The sequence below is a fragment of the Macrotis lagotis genome, chromosome 3, assembly GCF_037893015.1.
Source record: "Macrotis lagotis isolate mMagLag1 chromosome 3, bilby.v1.9.chrom.fasta, whole genome shotgun sequence".
Classification (NCBI taxonomy): Eukaryota; Metazoa; Chordata; class Mammalia; order Peramelemorphia; family Peramelidae; genus Macrotis; species Macrotis lagotis.
In genome coordinates this window covers 289,688,246-289,709,129 of record NC_133660.1, presented here as the reverse complement: position 1 = coordinate 289,709,129, position 20,884 = coordinate 289,688,246, and the positions used below count along the sequence as shown (strand labels likewise).

The 20,884-nt window shown below is 36.4% G+C and overlaps 1 protein-coding gene and 1 pseudogene across 1 annotated transcript; one reads left to right on the top strand and one right to left on the bottom strand.

Annotated features, from left to right (window-relative positions):
• Positions 1-10,221: 10,221 nt before the first annotated feature.
• LOC141519464 (galactose mutarotase pseudogene) lies at positions 10,222-19,764 on the bottom strand (annotated as a pseudogene).
• Positions 19,765-19,800: 36 nt separating this feature from the next.
• Positions 19,801-20,625, top strand: LOC141519463 (olfactory receptor 14I1-like). The gene has a single exon (XM_074231700.1). It carries the CDS (start codon positions 19,801-19,803, stop codon positions 20,623-20,625), a length of 825 nt encoding a protein of 274 aa, XP_074087801.1.
• The last annotated feature ends 259 nt before the right edge of the window (positions 20,626-20,884 follow it).

The window sequence follows — 20,884 nt, the reverse complement described above, 5'->3', positions numbered from 1 at the left end:
GGAGATTATAAATTTGGGCTGTCAAATATGCAAAATGATGAATAAATGAGATAGCATAAAAGAGATACCCAAACCAAAGCCACCTAGGAAAATGTTCCATTAGATGAAAGCTACCTGGGATGGAATAAATTCATTATGTAGTTTAGCATAATACGAATCCATCCTTCTAGAGGTTGAGGTCATTTTACTTTGGGCCACTTTGTCATCAGAAAAATCAGTGGAACAATATTTGATACCCTCAGCCCCATGAGAGAATCTTAAGCAACAGTAGGCATCAGGATGGTTATGCAGTAGGAATCTTGACTTTTCATTTTCTTTTACTTCCATTTAACTTTTTGAGGAATTGTTCTTTTTTATTCCTTGCATGTTGAAGATGTATTCATTTTTCCAAATATATATATATATATATATATATATATATATATATATATATTAGGCATGCAATATCTATATATGTGCACATGTGTGTAAGTGCATGCTTTTTCCAGGTCCTTTGTTAAGGACTTAAACTCCTTGATCCTATTTTTTAGCTATTCTAAAAATAAGCATATTATCTCTATGACAATGATTGTCCCTTCATTTCTTTATGAGGCTATGATTTTTTACAAAATCTTTGTTCATCCATCAAGTTGAAATTAGGTTTCATCACACCTAATTGTTTACAATTTATGGTTTTTCTGCTGTTTTATATATTTATTTTCTATTATTTATAGCATTATTATTTTCTTACCTCTACTAGTGGATTTCCCTATTCCTTTCCCACCTGCATACTGCCAGGTTGGTTGATAAAAATAATGACTTTTGAAATGATCCTATGTATTTCAACTGATAATGTTTGAAGCTGCAATTGTACAAAATATTTTAATTGCTTCTAGTCCAAGAGAATTTTAAAAATGCAACCACCTCAGGGCATTATTTATATTATTTATACAATAATCCTTGATAGAAAATTCTGTTGTGCTTTTGTCTTTATATTAATAGGACATTTTTTGCATACAGTAGTTGTTCTTAAGTTACTATATTCAATTTCAAGCTTCTTGAGAAGAAAAGTCTTACTTTACTTAATTTTATCTTTCCTTTCCACCTAACGGAGGTAGAGGTAGATGAAATTGTAAATGGCGAGACTCAACTGAACTTTCCCAAATTCCCTTCCAAATAACTTTTGAGATGATTAACTCAAATTTTAAGTGCTATAACCCATTAGAGGCTGGTCTCAGTAAAACCTGGGAAGACTTATATGAACTGCTGAAAAAATTCAGTCACCATAATAAACATGAGAACAATTTATATAATAATACTTATATTGTAAGATGAACAAATGTGAATGACTGCTATTCTCACCAAATTATTGATCCAAGTCGTTTAATGAAAAATGTCAATATTTGTAGAAATAGACCTGCGACTGTCCAACTTCAGATCCAACCCTATCTTATAAACTAACTTTACTGCTCTTATTTTGTGGGTTTGTGTTTGTTTTCTTTAGTGACATAGTAAACATGGAAACAAATTTTGCATTACTGCACATATATAATTAATATCAAAGTGCTTGCCCTTTCAAGGAGGGAACAGTGGAGGGATAGAGAGAGTGAGAGAATTTGGAGTTCAGCATTTTAATAATGTTTGAAATGTTATTACTAGTAGACGGAAAGAAAGTTTGTGACTGAGTGGTTGGTTTCGGATGACGATAAAAAAACAAAACTGGGGGGTGGCTAGGTTGCACAGTGGATAGAGCACTAGCCCTGGAGTCAGGAATACCTGAGTTCAAATCTGCCCTCAGACACTTAATAATTATCTAACTGTGTGGCCTTGGGCAAGCCAGTTAACCCCATTTGCCTTGGAAACCTAAAAACAAAAACAAAAACAAAAACAAAAACGAAAACCTTGGGTAATAGAATGCAAAAGTTTAATTATCTATTCAAAATTGGATGTGAAATAAATATCTATTGGAGTTGAAGGGGTGAAGAACTTGTAATGTTGAAACTTTTCACTCATCTAGTTTAAAGAAGAAACTATGTATATCTGAAGAAAATAGATGTCTACTGAAAATATACTGATTAAGAAAATTTGGGCCGGGGAAAGGACTTTTAGATGGTTGTATAGAATAACATTAGGAGGGTGGGGGAGAACACAGAGGATAGAATGTTAGAATATTTGGCAAAATAAATGAGAGGGTTTATGAGGAAACATTATGCTAACATGGACAGGGCAAGAAGAGCTGCTAAGAAGGAAAATAGTGAATAATAATTAAGACTGAGAGAAATTCACACATTATAATCAGAAATTCATCAAATCTTAAGAAAACAAATCATTCACCAGTTGATAAATGGTCAAAGATATGAACATACAGTTTTTCAATGAAGAAATCAAAAGAATTTATAATCATATGTAAATGCTCTCATTATTGGTTAGAGAAATGAAGATTAATATACCTTACAATATCATTTTACACATATCAGACTGCTAATATGATAGAAGCATAAAGTGACAAATCAGAGAAGAGATGGAAAAATTCAAAAACTAATTTACTTTCTATGGAATTGTCAATTGATTCAACCATTATGGTGACCAATGAGGAATTATGCCTAAAGATTATCAAAATGTCTCTGCTTTGTGCTTAAAAAAATTAGATACATTAGCAGCAATGTTATTTTAGATATGACTTAGATAAAGTTATTTTATCTATCATAAATTTCCAAATGAACTCTAATTGGCATATAAAAAGATGCTATCTGAATCCAGAGAAAGAATTGATAAATAGAAGTATACATAGAATAATTTATACACCCCACCCACAACCACTCACACTCAGGCACACAAACCAGAGGCACATATGCACACACAAACACACACATATATAAGCACACATACTTTCTTGTAATGATAGACATCTCTTGGAGGAGAGGGTAGAAAAAAGGGGAAAATACATAATAATGTGTATTTGTTGTGTATTTGAAAGGAAAAGCAAATTATATTTAGTAAGTATTCAATTTCATTTCCAACCAATTTTTTGAATAAACTGTATATGTTATAGAAATGCTTGTTTCATTTCCTACAATATAGATCAATGTAAAAAAATAGAAGAAAAACCATATAAAGAATGAAAATTATGATCTTAAAAATATAGACTAAAAGACTTTTTAAAAAATCCATCTTTATTTCTTTTAAAAAGTCTGGTAATCACAGGATTAAATGGAATTTTAAAAATATAATAAATAAGAAATTTAAATCAAGAATTCTTGTATTTAATAGACAAAGTTTGTTTCCCATCCACCAATGATCAATCTGGAGGGAGGAGGGAGAAGGCAAGGAGCCCAGAGCCTAACCTCTGGGTCTACTCCTGGTTGGATTGCTGCTGATTTCGGAGCCTTGTTCCAGGGGACAAAAGAGGGCGAAGGGGGTGCTGTAGTTTTAGGAATAGGATCAAGGTTGGGCCGGATTCTCCTTGGATCAGTCCCATGACTTCCTTTTATGGCACTGAAGCACTGAAATTTTTTAAGTTCCATCATAGTGCACTTCAGCTCTTAGAAAACATGTTTTCATAGTAACGTATATGTGCTAAAGAATTCTTTCGCATCGCTCTAACTTGTCTTTTGCTTCTAGTATCTTGGAATATGCATGCAACTTGTAGGCTATTGCTCATTAGCTGTTTACAACAATGTTTTTCATTTCTAGATATTTCAACCCATTTCTTCATATTTTTCATAAGTTTATAACCTTCACTGGTGGCTGTCAGCTCACCTGCCAGATGTATGGTCATTTTGGAGAATATATCCTGGCACCCACCGCCTTTTGATGTCTGCCTGGACCGATTCCAGCACATCATCATCTAGGCCACAGAAAGGAGAAAGGAGAAGAGGTGTAGGGAAAGTTAAGGATAGCAGAGGAGACAGGAGAGAGGGAAGGAGAAGGAGGGAAGGGGTGAGGAGAAGAGATTAGGAAGAAAATAGAGGGAAGAATAAGAGAAAGCTGAAGAGTCACAGAGAAAGAGAATTGGGCTAGGATGGGGGTAGCACCTTCCTCTTCATCATTTCTTACTGAACAATGGCACTCTATCTCAGTCATATACCATGTTTATTTAACCATTCTCCAATTGATGGACAGCCTTCTAGATTCTAATTCTTTATCACCACAAAAAGAACTGTTTCAAATATTTTGCTACCTCAAGTTCCTTTATTTTTTCCTCAGACCAAGTAGTGATATTACAACTTGTTTTCTCTTGAACTTTTTACCTTTCTTATTCTCAGCCAAATTTTCCAATATTGGTTTCACTTCCATTAAAACATCTATCTCACTCATTCTTATGAAGCAGCTCTCCAAAACAATTTACCTAGAATATACCTTAATGTTAATTCCATGTTAGTAATGCTTCTTTTATCACTTCTATAAGTATAGACAATTAACAAAACAACCAATCAAGATTTGATTTGTGATTTTTGAGGAGTAACATCATAAGGAAAATTTAACAATTGACTTTCTTCAGTCAGCTGGAGCTCACATCACTACAGTTCTAAGAATACGTCTCATTTTCCATTGCCACTTGCACTCTCACACCATCATGCAGTAGCTTCTCCTATGAGGTTCATTTATTGATACCTGATATCTAATAAATAATTTGCTAATCCCCACAACAAAATCCTTCTTTTCTCAATGAGTCCTGTCTCAGAGTCACTATCTTTTTTCTCTTACACTTGATTTTAGGCTAGAAGCATTTAATATACATGTTGATATTCTGCAAAGAATCTCCATATGCAGTTCTTCAGATTCCACAATCCCTATGACTAATTTTTTTCATTCCAACTTAGCTATAAAGGTAGTTATAACTTTCATTTTGGCATCCTGTACTAGAGTTTTATTTCCATTAGCAGGAACTCCAAATTTCCTTCATTTTACCACCATTTTTTATCTTACCCTTCAAAATTCCAAGAAACTCTTTTTTTCATTGCCATGATCTCAAATGCATCCATCCCTCAGTTACCCCAATCCTGTAGGACAACTAATTCTCAACTATTCCCTATTTTAAATCTGTTCAGCTTGCTAAACCTCTTCACTCTTTTTTCCATTCAAGTTTTTTTCCATTGTCCTAGGAGCAGACATGCAATAATGTCTTGCCAAATTTTGAGTCTAGATTAACTCTTATCATTTGCTTCCTTCACTGCATTTCCTGTGCTGAGGAATGAAGTTGTTCATAGGCACCAAAGTTTATTGCTTGAATCCATTATGAAGTGTATCCATTATAAAGTAATCTCAACAACATATTTTAATAAAGCAATTCCTTCATGATTCCATAATTGATTCACTAATTCAATCCACACATGTTTCATCCACTCCTCTAAATTGTTAGCTTCATGTTTAATCAGTTTGTTTTTCTGTTTCATTTAGCAAGATGAAATTGCTCCATACATAATGATATCAATGTTTTGGGACCCACAAATGAGAATTCTTACCTATTTTACTTGAGTCTGAAGAAATATTTTAAATGAGAGAACTTTAGGTTAGCATTGAGTAAGCAGATGGAGAAGAGTGGGGCATGTCATTGAAGGAAAACAAATAGAGAAAGATTTCAGCTCCATGAAAAATGGAGTTCAACAGGCATCTCTTTTTAGAAAGTAAAGTTATAAAACAGTAATAGTAATTATTAGTACTATAACTTTTGTCAGGTAAGTGAGGTAATTTCCTTATCTGATATCTGAAATCAACCTGTGAGGGAGAGGCCTTCCCTGCCCTTTGTGATGCAGCTCTCAATTATATCAGACTGGATCCCAACTCAGGTTTTACTAATCCAGCACTACACACTCTGCTGAAGTGCTTTTAATAATACTTCAAATAAATTCTCTTTTCCTATAGTAAGACTATACTGGTGATTAAAAGGACAAGAATCAAGGTTCTGGCAACATGGAATTCAATCATGTCTTTACTGTCAATAAAGAAGACTACTTGAATTAAGAGAACCCTGGAAGTGGACTGACATTAGAATCTAAGACTTCACTCTTTTAGATATATGAAATATATGATTATGATATTAAATTTCTTGTGTTAGAACTGGGTGAGGTCAGTTTTGACTAGATCATTGTATTTGCCTCCTAAATGATTTTTCTCATGTCTCAAGTATTTACCCATGAATATTGCTTCTCACTTCTGCCTGGTTCCATAAATCTAATATTGGGTTCAAATTCTCCAGTTCTTGGATGACCAAAACTCTTGATTCTTGGATGACCAAAGCTATCCACACGTAGCCCAACACAGAGCCACCATGATGCTTCACTGGTCATCTTCATTATTCGATGTTGCTACCTGGGTATCATTTATCTTTATACCTTGTCTTACACTTCCCTGTCTACACACACACACACACACACACACACACACACACACACACACACATACAAACACAGAAAAACACACTTCCCTATATACAACGAGTCATTTTCCACATCTATCTTTTGGAATAGTAGCCAAACCAACAATATCATACTTGGGAAGAATATTTCAGTCCAATTGATATTTATGATGAGTCTTCCTCCCTTTGACTTTCCAATGTAAAACATTTCTTTTTAGGAAGAAGTTACATGGTACAATGGAAAGAGAACTAAGGCTGGAGTCAGGGATGATCTGAAATAAAATATGTTCTCTAAACTTGCTGGCTATAAGACCTTGAGCAAGTCATTTAACTTCTGTCTGCCTCAGTTTCCTGACACATAAAATAAATAAAACTTCTCTTATATTGTGAGGTTGGTGTGAGGATCAGATGAAATACTTTTAAATTTTCCCCACAATGTTTGGCACATAGAAAGAGCAAGATAAGTTCTTATTTTCTCCCTCCCTTGAAAGATATGCTCCTTGGATTCAGGAACTAACTTTATATATTTGTATTCCTTATCATACTATCTTGCATTTTATATGGTTTGATACATGCTATCTTAGCATTGTAATTTACATTAATTATATTAATTTAACAAGCACAAATTTGAACATATCACTGTCCAGTTTTCAATAAGTTCAAGTGGTTCATCCTTGCCTTTAGAATGAATTATCAAGAACTCTGTCATTTAAGTCCCTTCATCATCTGAATACAACACTCCTTTCTAAATTAATGACACATTTTTCTCCTCCATTTATTTTTTGATCCATCTAAATTGGCCTTCTCTCCAGTTCTAACAAGGGGCCTTTCCTTTCCCATCTTAGCATAGGCTCTTTATGTATATAGAAAGTAAATGAGCTCAATTGATTTGTCCATTCTCTTATATAAGATGAATGTCCAAGGCAGAATTTGAACTGAGGTCTTTCTAATGACCTTTAATTCATCACACTTTTCTCTATGAGACACTATTCTCATGTACATAGCATTGTCTTCACACAAATACCACAGGGATCACGTTCTTTACATTATTATTAAGGCAACTAGGAGGTGGTGTAGACAAAGCACCCGCCCTGGAGTACAGGGTACCTGTATTCAGATCTGGACTGTGACTCTGGCCACTTACTAGCTATATGACCTTGGTCAAATCACTTAAACCTGATTCCCTCCCATCTACCACAATCTCCAGTTGTTCTGATTCATATCTGGCCACTGGGCCCAGATGACTCCAGAGGAGAAAGTGTGGCTGGTGACAAAGCTCGGCCCCCTTCCCCACTCTCAAATCCACTTCACATGCTTGTCATGACATCACCTTCGTGCAGTCATGGTCTTCTTTGAAAATAAAGGGCAAGCATCATCATTTTTATTCCATGGGAAGTACTTCCCCCTTAAATGTATATCCATCTTAGAATTTTAGTTTCCTTTCGATATCACTTCATCAGAGAAGACTTTCTTGATTCCCTTAACTGCTAGTGACTGCTTTGATCAAATTATCTTGCATTTCTTTCGCATATATTTTATACAATTTAAATTACTGACATGTTAAGATATTTCCACAATAAAATAAAATGTTTTGTGGACAGGGATTTTTTTCAATTATGCATTCCTCTCCTCACGGCCAACTCTGATGTCTGGCATATTATATACACTATAAAGGCTCGTCCTTACTGCTTGTCTACTGATGGATTGATTGAGTATACAGTTCTTTGAAATTCTTGCAATAAAACCTCACATGATCTAAATGCAGAAAAGAGAAAGAAATGTGTTGTGAGGACAGAATACTATATAATGGATCATCTTATCTTATACCATATGACACAATGCACTCAAAATGTACTTATGAGTAAAGTATTGATCATCATGTCATGGACAAAGTTGGGAAAGAAAAGAGATAACATTCACATTATGGTTGGGGGAAGGGAGGGAGAATTCTGAGACAGAAAAGGCATAGAGAAGACCTTGGAAGGTAAATCAGACAGAATTGATTACATAAATGTAATTAGTTAGAAAAGAAGCAATTATGGAAAAAAATCATTCCAGCACATTTTTGTCTTTCTTTTTAGTGACAAAAAAGGATAATTTAAGTATTTCTATGCTCAACAGGAGCTAATGGGATAAGTAGTAAAAAAGGGTCTGAGGACAGAAGAGGTTATTTTGGGGGGGGGGATACAGCACCCCAGGGTGGGTTGCTCTCCCAGAGGAAGACAATTAATCTCAACTGAGTAGGGAGTGAACTTTTAAAGAAACAGGAAGATAAGGTAACTTAGACAAATTTTAGTGGGGAAGCAGCTGGGAAAGCAGAAATCAGGCAGTTAGGGGTCTGTGGATGAGGGGAAGTTGGTCAAAGACTTAATGTTTCCGACTAAATCGGGGGTGCATTGTTTTGTTGATGAAGACTTGTTTTGCACCTGGGTCAGGGATTTACCAAGAGTCCTTGCCAGGAAAGGACAGTTAATTTTCCTCAATGTCCATGGACTTCATCTCATAGCTTGGACAAGGGCATTAGGGGTGGGGGATCGATGTTAATGTAAGGTACCTGATCTGTACAGGGGAAATCAGTTAATTATAAATCATATGTTATTCTGTTCAATATTTCCACTACCTTGTTCCCCACTCAAACAATTTAGAACCAAATTAATTTAAAAGTTGAGAAGTGTTTTCTTCTGAAGCTATATTTTGCTGACAAAGGTGTATGGAGCTGTCCTTCCCTAGAAAGTGGGGGGAAAGGGGAGGATCCCAAATCACCTGAGGCAGGATCCAAGAGGCACTTCTTGGCTCCCAGGTTTGGGTACAAGACAATATTCAACTGGAACCATTAGATGGAGATGCACTGCTGTAATCTGAAGGAAACTACATCATAAAAGAAAATTAACCAACAGGGAACAAAAATATAAAATGATTAGGAATGGGATGAGTATAGGGTTCAGTAAGGAGAAAAGTCATGTGCCACACCTGGGGGGGGGGGGGCTGGGAAACAATAGCTGAGGAGGAAAATATAGGGCCTAAAAGTCATCCTCCATGATCCCAGCAAAGATTGGGACCCATTGGTTAATTGAATCAATGCTTCTAAAATTTTTTTTTTGCAGATTTTTTTTTAATTCAAATTAAACATGAGTATATAACAAAATCATCTGGTATTTCTGTTATTCTAAAGATCATTAACACAATACAAATAATGGCAATTCTTTTGTTCCCCAAATTAAGGTTTCTGACAGCCAGACTTTCAGGTGGTATCTAATATTCTAGTCTACTTCCAACAAGTCATTTCCATTAAGTTTTTGGTTTAGTGAACTTCACTTATAGTAATGTGGACTCTAGATACTTTCAAGTTTTGCTGGCCTTAGGTTAGGTTAAAACAACCCCATCACATTAAAAGCAGATAATATGAAATACAAGTACCTCATGTCTTTTAGTCAGATCTCTTTGCTACTGGAAGTAATTTTTATAAAGAGCAAGTGGGGAAAAGAATAAAATATCCAGAAAAGGAAACAGAAACTCTTTACCTGCTGTTCCACGAATAATGCCCTTAGGCATAGGGAAACAAGAAGGAAAAAAGAGAGGGGGAAAGGGAAAGAAGAAAAAGGAAGAGAAAGAAATGGTGATGGGACAATTGCCTTGGCTGTAGTGCTAATGATCTCAGTAACTTCTACCCCAGACTAGGGGGCGAGATTTTGGACTCTAGTGAATGGTGTTCCTTATTATTTCTTGCTGTCTTCATTAGCACAGGGAAGAGAGCTGACTTTTGAGCATAGCTTGGAATTAATCATTATAGAAGATCACCAGTATTTAAGAATCTGATGAATTCATCTAGGATCTATTACTTCAGCCCAGTTGATTATTTTTGGACTTCTTGATTTACAACCCCCCCCCCCTTTTATCAAGGGGAAATCTAGAACCTTGGTCATCAAGGAGTCTTTAGATGTATTTCCATTGTTTGTGCTCTTCATCTCTTGGGGCCAATGTGAACCTCTTTAAGCCACAGAAAAATTGAACCAAGTAGTGTGATTATACTCTTCACCTGGATGGAGCAGCACACGAGGAAAATGTGGCTTGTTGACTGCATCTGGCCAGTTCTGGGTCTCAAGGCAAAAGCCTGAGTGTTTGGGGTACACAGCACCCCCCTTTCCTTTCAGTGTTCCATTCAGAGAATTGGCTGTGTAAAACTGAACCCCAGGTTGGGTTGTGTAAACCTTTAGCTTCCGTCCAGTGGGGGGATGATAGACCCTTGCACAAAAATGCTTCTCTTGTGTATCCTTCAGACAGAAGTTGTGGTCAAACCCACTAATTTGGAATTTCGTTATGTGTCTTCCAAGTTCCACTGGGTTCCTCAGGTCAAGTGCAGTCCCCTGCACGGGTTCCACTTTGCCAGTAGTGATTAGGTTATCATCAACAGGCAAATAAGCTTCAGCATCTATAGAAACTTCGTGATCGGATATATTCGGGGAACCGTGGCCTGCCAGCTTAAAATACGAGTGGTTGGTCAGACCGACTGGTGTGGTGCTGCTGGTCTGGGCTTTGCCCCCCATCGAGTGTGTATGTGACCCCAACTTTCAACTCGCCAGGGTAGCTTTCCTCGCCACCTGGACTGATCCGGGAGAACTGGATGCCACTTGGTAGCACCTTGGGAGTCCAAAGGACCTTGGCAAAGCCTTTTAGCGCTCCATGTAGACTCTTGGGTCCATCGGTAACGGCCAACTTGTATTCTTTCTCATCTATGGCCCATGTCCCTTTGGCAGTTCGGTTGGCCACGCGGCCCACTACGGCTCCCAAACACGGGTGCTTCTTGAGATGCCCTTCCAGCTGGGCAAAGCCCAGCACCCGGTCGGAGAAGTGGCCGTCCGGGTGCTTCACCTCCAGGGCGGCGACGGGGCAGCCCAGGGGGATGATGTCCACCCTCGGCCGCTCCGAGCGCAGCTGGAACTTCTCCACAGTCCCGGCTCCGTCCGGGAGGTCCCCAAACACGCTCCGGGGGCCCGCGGCCCCGAGGGCACAGCTCCCCTTATTGGGGAGACGCCCGACCCCTCCCGCCGCCCGCCTCTCCCTCCCTCCCGGGGGGTGGAGGGCGAACCCCTGCTTCTAGCATCTTGTAGCAGTTCCCAAACCCAGGTCTTTTCAGCCTTTATGGGAACACTGGAAGGGCATGATACATTCCCACCCTTGTCTCCAATTTATTACCTGCTCGGATGGTGGGGATTTACCAGAAAGCGGGAAAATGTGGGGTATGATTAAATGGCATCAAAATAGTCTTGGATGAGTTCATACATACACATCAGAAAAAAAAACCACATCCAAACATTTGTTTGATGTCAAGTAAGAGTCACAGAGGCCAAACAACCACACTATGAATGAGTGGCTAGAAAGCAATGCTTTTCAAAGGACCCAATAGGGAAATTAAATCAGAGGAATCCTGACTTGGACTGAGGCCAAAGACGATCTTTTTTTAACCCTGATTTCTACCTGTAACAATTCTTTGAGTGATTTTCGGCATTTCTCTCAAATGGTGAATTACTAATTTAACAATCCCTCAGAGAACTATACCCCAATTCAAACCTCAAAATAAAATCAATTATATTCCTTAAAGGCTTTTATTCCAAACTGTTTAATTTCACCCAAGGACAGATTAGGATTAGATAAAGTAATCTTTCCTCTCAAGGAGTTATATACAATAAGCAAACAAATTTACTGGTTTAATATCATAGGAAATTTCACTAAATTTTTCCTTCCTTTTGCAATTTGTTCTGATATAAAGACCAAATCATTAACTAAATACCAATGTTCAGATTTAACAATTTGAAAATGACCTTAAATGATTTACATTTTCATAAGTGATAACATTCATGTAGCATTTGTCTTATAAAAAGCAAATGTCAAAACATACGAAAAAGGAACTTTCACTATGGCCCTAGGGGAAATGGTTTCCCCTTTCTTTTTATAAATCAGATAATTTGGCTTAAAAGCAACTTAAAAATTAACTGGTTTCCTAATATAGTAATAAAGCTGAATTTCATTTCATAGGGTGGGGAAAACATATGGGGGGGAATAAAGTCTTTCAAAGTGTATATGATACTTAACATTTGAGAATTTGACATTACTCTCCCCTTGAGACAGGTGATCCTTCTTGGTGAACTAGATAATTCAAAGGTGATCCTTCTCTGTATTACTAAATGACTATTTTGATTACTCTGGACTAAGTATTCAAGAGCCATTTATAAAAATTTTGGGGTTCCTTCAGTATAATATAATGTAAATATTTTCAATATTTTCCCAGAATAACAAATAGTGCGCACAAACGGCTTGATTTGAAGAACACTTTCTTGTTTCTTCTGGTGAAGAAATTTCTCAGAGGTTCCTGTGAAGACTGGGCCAGGTTTGGAGCTGAGCGATTAAAATGTTTCTGGTAAGAACCATGGTAAATGATGATCTGCCGGTGGTGGGATAGTGGCCAGAACCACCCTGGCTGGCTGAGAAGTCCTCCAGGTGAGAGATCTATCCAGAGGGAGAGGCCAGGGAATAATAGGTTGCCCTCAAGGGACAGAGAGGGATTTAGGAGTTTCCCTCCAGGAATTTCTCCTAAAACTGAAAGCCCACCATGGGGGAAGATCTAAATTGAAATATCCAATGTGTTTAGAACAAGTTAGAGGAATGTGAGATCCAAACCCTGAATTTATATCACAGATTGAATTGAGATACAGAATGATGAAACCCAAGCTGGAATATTGCTCTGGATGAAAATTCCTTATTCAGCAGGAATAGGGCGAGAAGAAATGGGAACCATAACAAATTTTATAATTCTGAATTTAAAGTCACTATAGAAAGTGACTGAAGTCCTCAATTAAAAGATCCTTGATTATTGGAAGAAAGGTTATGACAAATCTTGGCAATACACTGAAAGCATGAAGATGGAAAAATATATAACTTTTAAAAATTTAAATTAATGGTTTAGTTTTTATTATACTTTAAATTTAACTTAAAAACTAAAATGCTTTAATACTTTAATAAACTTAATTTAATTTAATATATAAATTTATATAGTCAAACTTGTTTTTTAATATCAATATATGGTTGGGAAAGTTGGGGCTATTAAAAAAAGCTGAGCACCACAGAATCAATGTTTTCAAATTTTGAAGCTGCAAAAGACTTGAGAGTCCACTGGGCAGCAAGGATGTCGAATCAGAAAATAGTCAAAGAAATTGATTCAGGCTATTCAAAGAAAAGTCAAGTATTGTATCTGACACTTAAGTAATAAGATAGGATGCTACAGGAAAGCCCCAGATGTTAGGAAATATTGAAAGTAAAAGGAATATGATACAGAAGATGACATAGTGTATTGGAAACAAAGGACATAATATTGTACTACTTTTGAGAGATAGTGATGGATAGAAGAAAAATCTGGGAAGATTTATATAAACTGTTGCAAAGTGAAGTGAGTAGAATCATAAGAACATGGGGTAAAGCAATATTAAGTGCTGACTTGTGAATGACAGCTCTTCTCACCAATTCAGTGATCCAAGACTTATAATGAAAATTGCTATTCACCTATAAAAAAAGAATTGATGGAGTCCAAGTGTAGATCAAACTCCATTTTAAAATTTTCCTTTGTTTCTTTTGTTTTAATTTTTGTTGCATTTTGTCTCTTTTAATTTGCTTCATGGCCAATAGGGAAGAAAAAACTTTTCATGGCTGCAAATCCATAATTTTTATCAAATTGCTTGACTTCTCAATCATGGGAAGGGAGAGAGACAAGGAGAAAAGAAATTCATAATTTAAAGAAATCTTATAAAGTATTGTTACATGCAATTGCATAAGAAAATAAAAATTATTATTTGGAAAAAATGAAAATGAAATACAGATAGAAACATGATTAATCCAGACATCACTAGGATATGTCACTCTAGTAGAAGTCAAATCATGAAAGGAATTGGAAGACCTACAAAGGGGTAGGGAATCTGCTAAGGAGTTAATGAAGTGCAAGGAATTAAATGGTAGTGAGGTCAGCACTGCTTGGGTCCATCATTAAATACTATTTTTCCTACCTGTGACCTTTTCCCTGACATGATAAGATTTCAATTTAGTAATCCCCAATGCACCTATTCAAAATAATTTTTCATGATATTTCTCAAGTAAGTCATAACTAAGAACATGACACAGTGAATAATTAGATTGCATGTGCAATTTAAATTTAATTCTGGATGGGAGGTTGGAGGAAGCAGAGAGGTGAAGTTAGAACTGACACACAGCTCCAACATCCCCAGGTAACTTGGAGTGATTCTTCATAAAAATTAAGATACTGACACTTAAAGACCAGCAGGGAATTGACCATAGTTGCCCAAATAGAAATGAGAGTTAAATCTTATCTTATTCCAGGTCAAATAGCATGTGAGAGATGCAGGGTTTACTCCCTCTGTTGTTGCTGTTCATTTACTAGGTAGTCTTAATGGGGAATTTTCTCACTATGACTACAATTATCTCTGTCCCACACTTTGTCTCTGCTTTGTATATATATTTCTGGGCCATTTTTCCTTGTTGAATATCTGCAATAGCTTTGTCCTGTCTGAAAAAAGCACTGCAAAGTCCCTGATGAGGATTCAACCCATCCCCCTTCTTGGCCTCATAGTTGAGAATTTTTTCCTTCTCTTCTTTGTAGCTACAACGTTTTCTGTGCTAATGGTCAAGACTTCTTTATGGACGTCTGACAACTTATAACCTTATAACCACCTGAGCTTTGATAGGAGAGCCCAACACAGTCTTCCCCTCATTTCTTACTGGCTACGTGGCCTTTGTTCTTCTCTCTTAAGACCTTGTGCTGGGACTTGTCTCCCATTCATCTTCCTCCCTCCATTTCCATTACCCTTAACATAGTGTCTGTCCTAAAGTAGGCATTCAATGAGGTTTATAAATATTGACTAAGACACATATGGGCTGAGTGACTCCCAATAGCCTATACTTATTTTGGCTAATATTTTAATGAGACCAATGGGAGAATTTTTTTTTTATCATGTTGTTTAAAAAACGAACTCTAACTAATCATTCTCAAGGGATGGGCCAGAGAATCCATGGGAACAAAGGAGAAGTTGAAAACTCTGTAGATTCCACAGCGTTCTCCAAATGACACTGAGCAATATATTTCATCAGGTTCAATAAAATAAGAATTACTCTAAATCTCCACAGTGCCAGCAGGTTCAGAAGTTTAGATTTCACAGCTTTACCTTAGTTTTTCAATAAGAATGGAATTAATTGGTGAGGAAAGAGTCTTCCAATTATGTGAAGACTGTAAATGACTAGAGAACCTAATGACAATATCAATCTATCCTGATATGTATGCATGCCTGAACGATAATCTCAGGTATTTTCATTATGATTATGATTATTTTCATTCTTACTGATCATTTTGCTCAGGTGCTTAATTAATACATTTAAAATCATGGGGTTGTCCTCAGTGATTAATTTTCTGTGAGGTAGTTTGGCATTATACTGTGGATAAAATGGAGTGCTGGAATGAGGTAAGATCTTTGATATGAATCTGCTTCTGACTCTTAGGAGAGGTAAACATTTTGTTTCCTCTCTTAGACTATCTCCACTTCTTCCTCTATATGTTTGTCCATTCTGATTTACTTACTTTCTCCACTATATTTGCCCTGAGGTCAGGTACTGTTTTTAGTAAAATCAGTGCTTACTTTGGGATATATCAGATGCTTAATAAATGGTTGTTGGTTTGATCTCACTTGACTATGGATAAGCATCATCCTTGTGGCTGACCTTTTAACATTCCTTTTACATGTGCATAGTATGATCTTGTAGCTCACAGAGTCATTTTGAAGTTCATCAGAGATGATTTAAGTAACAGACTTTGTGGATGTCAATTAGGTCACATTGAATTATCTGATCTATGATGACAAAGCCAGGTCCACCTTCATTTAATAGTACATTTGTACTACTGATCACAAGGAGATTTGGGCAACTATGATCAATTCCCTGCTGGTCTTTAAGCATCAGTATCTTAAATTTATGAAGAATCACTCCAAGTTACCTGGGGGATGTTGGAGCTGTGTGTCAGTTCTAACTTCACCTCTCTGCTTCCTCCAACCTCCCATCCAGAATTAAATTTTGTTGCAAGATTGATAAATTAGACTTTTGAATGAATTCAATGGAGGGAGTACTGATTTTGGGAGCAGATGGCAGTAATTTAGCCCCGACTTTGTCATTTTTAAACTTGGAAACTTAAAATCAGTCACTGAGTGTCTCTGTTCTTCCTTTCTATTTATGGAACCTGGATAGTTTAGTTGTATCCTTCTTCCTGTTTTGAGGATCTGTTCCTCTCATCATACATGAAAGAGACATGTTTACAGGGATGCTTGGCTTCACTGAGGACTTCAACAATTCCCCTGAAATTTTCAAAAAAAGCTCTTTGATCTTCTGTAGTTCTATGAATTAAAGGCACGTTTTCTTAAGGATTTTGCAAGGCAAATGGGGTTAAGTGGCTTTCCCAAGGCCACACAGCTAGGTAATTATTAAGTGTCTGAGGTCGGATTTGAACTCAGGTACTCCTGACTCCAGGACCAGTGCTGTATCCACTGCACCACATAGCCGCCACTTAAAGACACCTTTGAATGAATTGAAGAAATTGATAGATCTCTTTGATTCTGCAGACTGGAAAATGGACATTTACATATGCAGGAAATAAAGGAAATATTTCTCATTTCTCACTACTAATTAAAATTAGGAGATAGTTGATATGACCTAACATTCTCTAAATTTTTGGTTTTTTTTCATATTTTCCTTGAGATTTTAGGTCTGTGACTTCTTTCTCACTTTGATTTATTGAGAGGGAAAGAGAAGTCCAGGAAACAGCAATAAACATTTCATTTAACTGTGTGTGTGTGTGCATGTGTGCACTCGCATGTGTCTTTGTGGTTATGTAAATATAAATGTATACAGGTGTATTTCTGTTAAAGATAAATCTATATAGGACAGGAAGTGAAATCATCCTTGATAAATATATTCAGGGAACTGAATTTGAGCAATATTGTTAAAATGCTTGAGCTGTGATTTTAAATGATGGAATAGTAGTAAGGCTGCAGAATGAATTCTTTTTATTTCTTTTAATTTTTACATATTTAAGGCAATGGGATTAAGTGACTTACCCAAGATCAAACAGCTACCCAATTATGAAAAATTTGTGACCAAATTTGAACTATCTAAAAATTTACCTATTTATCCATCAGCTCTCTTTCTCTTTTGTACATACACATTACACACACACACACACACATATTATATACATCTATGAGTACATAAACAATATCTTATGTCTATAAATATATACACATGATTTATAAATATATATATTCATTTAAAACACACATATGTATATAGATAGATAGATAGACAGATAGATAGATAGATAGATACATGTGTACACATACATCCCTCCATCAATATATTTATTACTGTCTGTGGCATCCATATAGTTATTTATTTTTCCATCATCTATTTTTTATCTCTCTCTATCTCTGCCTCCATCTCCATCTCTACCATTTCCATTTCTGCTTCTGTCTCTGTCTCTGTTCTGTCCATCTGCATTGGTAGACAGTTTCATTTTCAGCAGGTCCTGGTAGATAGCATAATGCCATTCCTGATTCCTTTTCAGTGTAAATTAGATTTTCCAGTAGGTCATGTAGCTCTTCTGGGGAAATGAATCCCTTGAACCCAATGAGAAATACTATGTAGAAATTCTAGGAATCACAAATGATAGATCTAGTAAGGGCTGTGCAGATTATATCATTCAAGGTGATAATTTTGCAAATCCTGGTTCTGATACCCAGAGGAATCAAGAAATGAGAGACAAAGAGTTGACAACTTTTGAAATGCCTAGGAAGGAGTTACATCTAGAAATTATGTCTCTCAAATTCCCAGTTCCATCTTCTGAATACTGAATCAGATGGAAGATATCTGCTAACCTTAGTCCTGGTCTTGTCTAACTGGAGGAAAGACAATTTCAGAAGACAAGGAGAAACCTTTTCCATCTTAGTTACAGTATAGATGCTCAGTGAGTGAGGATAAACAGAGACCTCTTCAGTTAGAAATCTTCAACTTGATGTGAAACAAAAGTGACTTCTACTAACTCTTCAAATTTGGGGGCCCAAATGGTAGATCTGTTTCTTTGCAGAAAAGAAAGAAACTAATACAATCTTAGCAAAAATGAGAAAGCAATCACAACAATAAATGTTCTCCAAATGTTTCCTTGCTAATTCAGAGCCAGAGCTCTTGAAATAGTTACAAAAATCCTAATGAGATGATCAAAGGAAACAAACAAATAAATGAGGAATATTTTGGAAAAGATGAACTTTCTAATGTGTTAAATTCTATTTAGTTTAAGTCAAATACATAAATCTTAAGTAATATAGATTGATCCTTTGAATTGTAGATCAAGTATTTGAGCAGAGAGAAGAAAATGGCAAACTACTGTATTAAGTCCCACATGGGGGTATAGTGAGATACCACAGCTGAAAAGTGACACCAAAAACAGAGAAATCACTGTTAATGATTTCATAATTATTTGTATTTCTTTTTTTATAGGAGTAAAATTTTATTTAGTGTAAGTATAATTGATTTCAAAAAATATTTTTTGTTCTAAAGACCTTTGTTACCTGTCTGAGCCTTACTTTACCTTCCTATGTAATAAAACTATTAACCAAATTAATTTATAAAATACTTTAATGATTTCAGAATAGTTTTCTGAACTCAACCCTATAAATATGCAATAAATGTATTAAACCTTCCCTCATCCTCAACTTTCTATCATTTTCTCTTGATTTCAATCGATAGATGATTAAGATAGATATAAAGATAGATGATTAGAGATACATAGATATTTATTGGGCTATATACACTATATATAAATATTTATAAGACTGTGCTCACACGTATCTCTGTGTGTGTGTACGTCTATCTGTATAGTGGCAGAAAGATGAATGAAATTCATTTCTACTCTTGGCTTTGATATACCTCCGTATTAACTTTGAAGAGGTCACTTTTCACTTTCTTGATATGCATCATGTATAACTTCCTCTGGGCATTCTGGAGAGCAAATTATATAAAACTCTTCCAGAACTATTGGGTGCATCTTAGCTTCATCATTTATACTGCAAACTTTATTTTCAGCTGGTTTTACCCTTCAAATAGAAAGAGATGTTTTCTTTTGTTCTGGTTTAATGGGATATTATTGTTTTCAAGTTCTTTGTGAAAAATAATTTTACTTCTCTCTTCTTTTCAACACTTTTCCTGATACTCATAGTGATTTTTGATGTTAGTTAGGTTTCAGCAGAACTACAGGGATGAGCAACTTCTCCATCATCACAGAGTTCCTCCTCATGGACTTTTCCAGTATGCGAGAGCTGCAGGTCTTCCATGGTGTCCTCTTCCTGATGATATACCTAGCAACCCTGATGGGGAATCTTCTCACCATTGCTGCAATTATCACTGATTCACACCTCCACTCTCCTATGTATTTTTTCCTGAGCAACCTGTCCCTCCTGGATATCTGCACCATCTCAGTCACTCTTCCTAAATTCATTGTGAATTCTTTGTCTGGTATCCATTCCCTGTCTCTCTTTGGTTGTGCTGCTCAGATCTTCTTCTTTTGCTTTTTTGCCTCAGCAGAGTTTGCTTTGCTTGTGAGCATGTCGTATGATCGCTTTGTGGCCATCTGCCACCCCCTACACTATGACATCATCATGACTCCAGCACGTTGCATTTGGGTGGCATCTGGTTCCTGGCTCAGTGGGCTTATTTATTCATCTGTGCACATAGGTAACATGTTCCGCCAGCCCTTCTCAGGATCCAATGTGATCCACCAGTTTTTCTGTGATCCCTCTCATATTTTGAAAATCTTATCATCTGATGTATTTCACATTGAATTTGTATTAGTTGCAGCAAGTTTAGGTGTTTTCTTATTCTGCTTTGCCTTTTTAATTGCTTCATATGCTCGCATCTACTCCACTGTCCTCAAGATTCCTTCTGTGGAAGGGCGCTACAAAGCCATTTCTACCTGCTCCCCTCAGCTAATTATTCTCATGCTGTTTCTCATTTCTGTCATGATTGCACTCCTCAGGGATGCAACAGACTCAACACCTATCCTAAATTTTCTAATTGCATTGTCCTATACAACATTGCCTCCATTGATGAACCCCTTCATTTACAGCCTAAGGAACCAGAAGGTTATAGTTGCCATGAGCAAGATGGTGATAAGAATGTTTTCCCCCTATCCTTAAAAACACAAAACAACTCAAAAAAATGAAGATTATATATATATTGGAATTGTCAAATATGCAAAATGATGACTGTATGAGGTGCCCTAAGAGGGGAAGAAGTGACATCAAAACTGTATCACCCAGGAAAATAGCCCTTTGGCTAAAATGTTACTTGGGATATAATAAATCTATCATTTGTTTAACTATAATATGAACCAATTCTACCAGTGGTTATGGCCTTTTATTGAATTGTCATGACATAAGTCGCTTAACTTTGGGC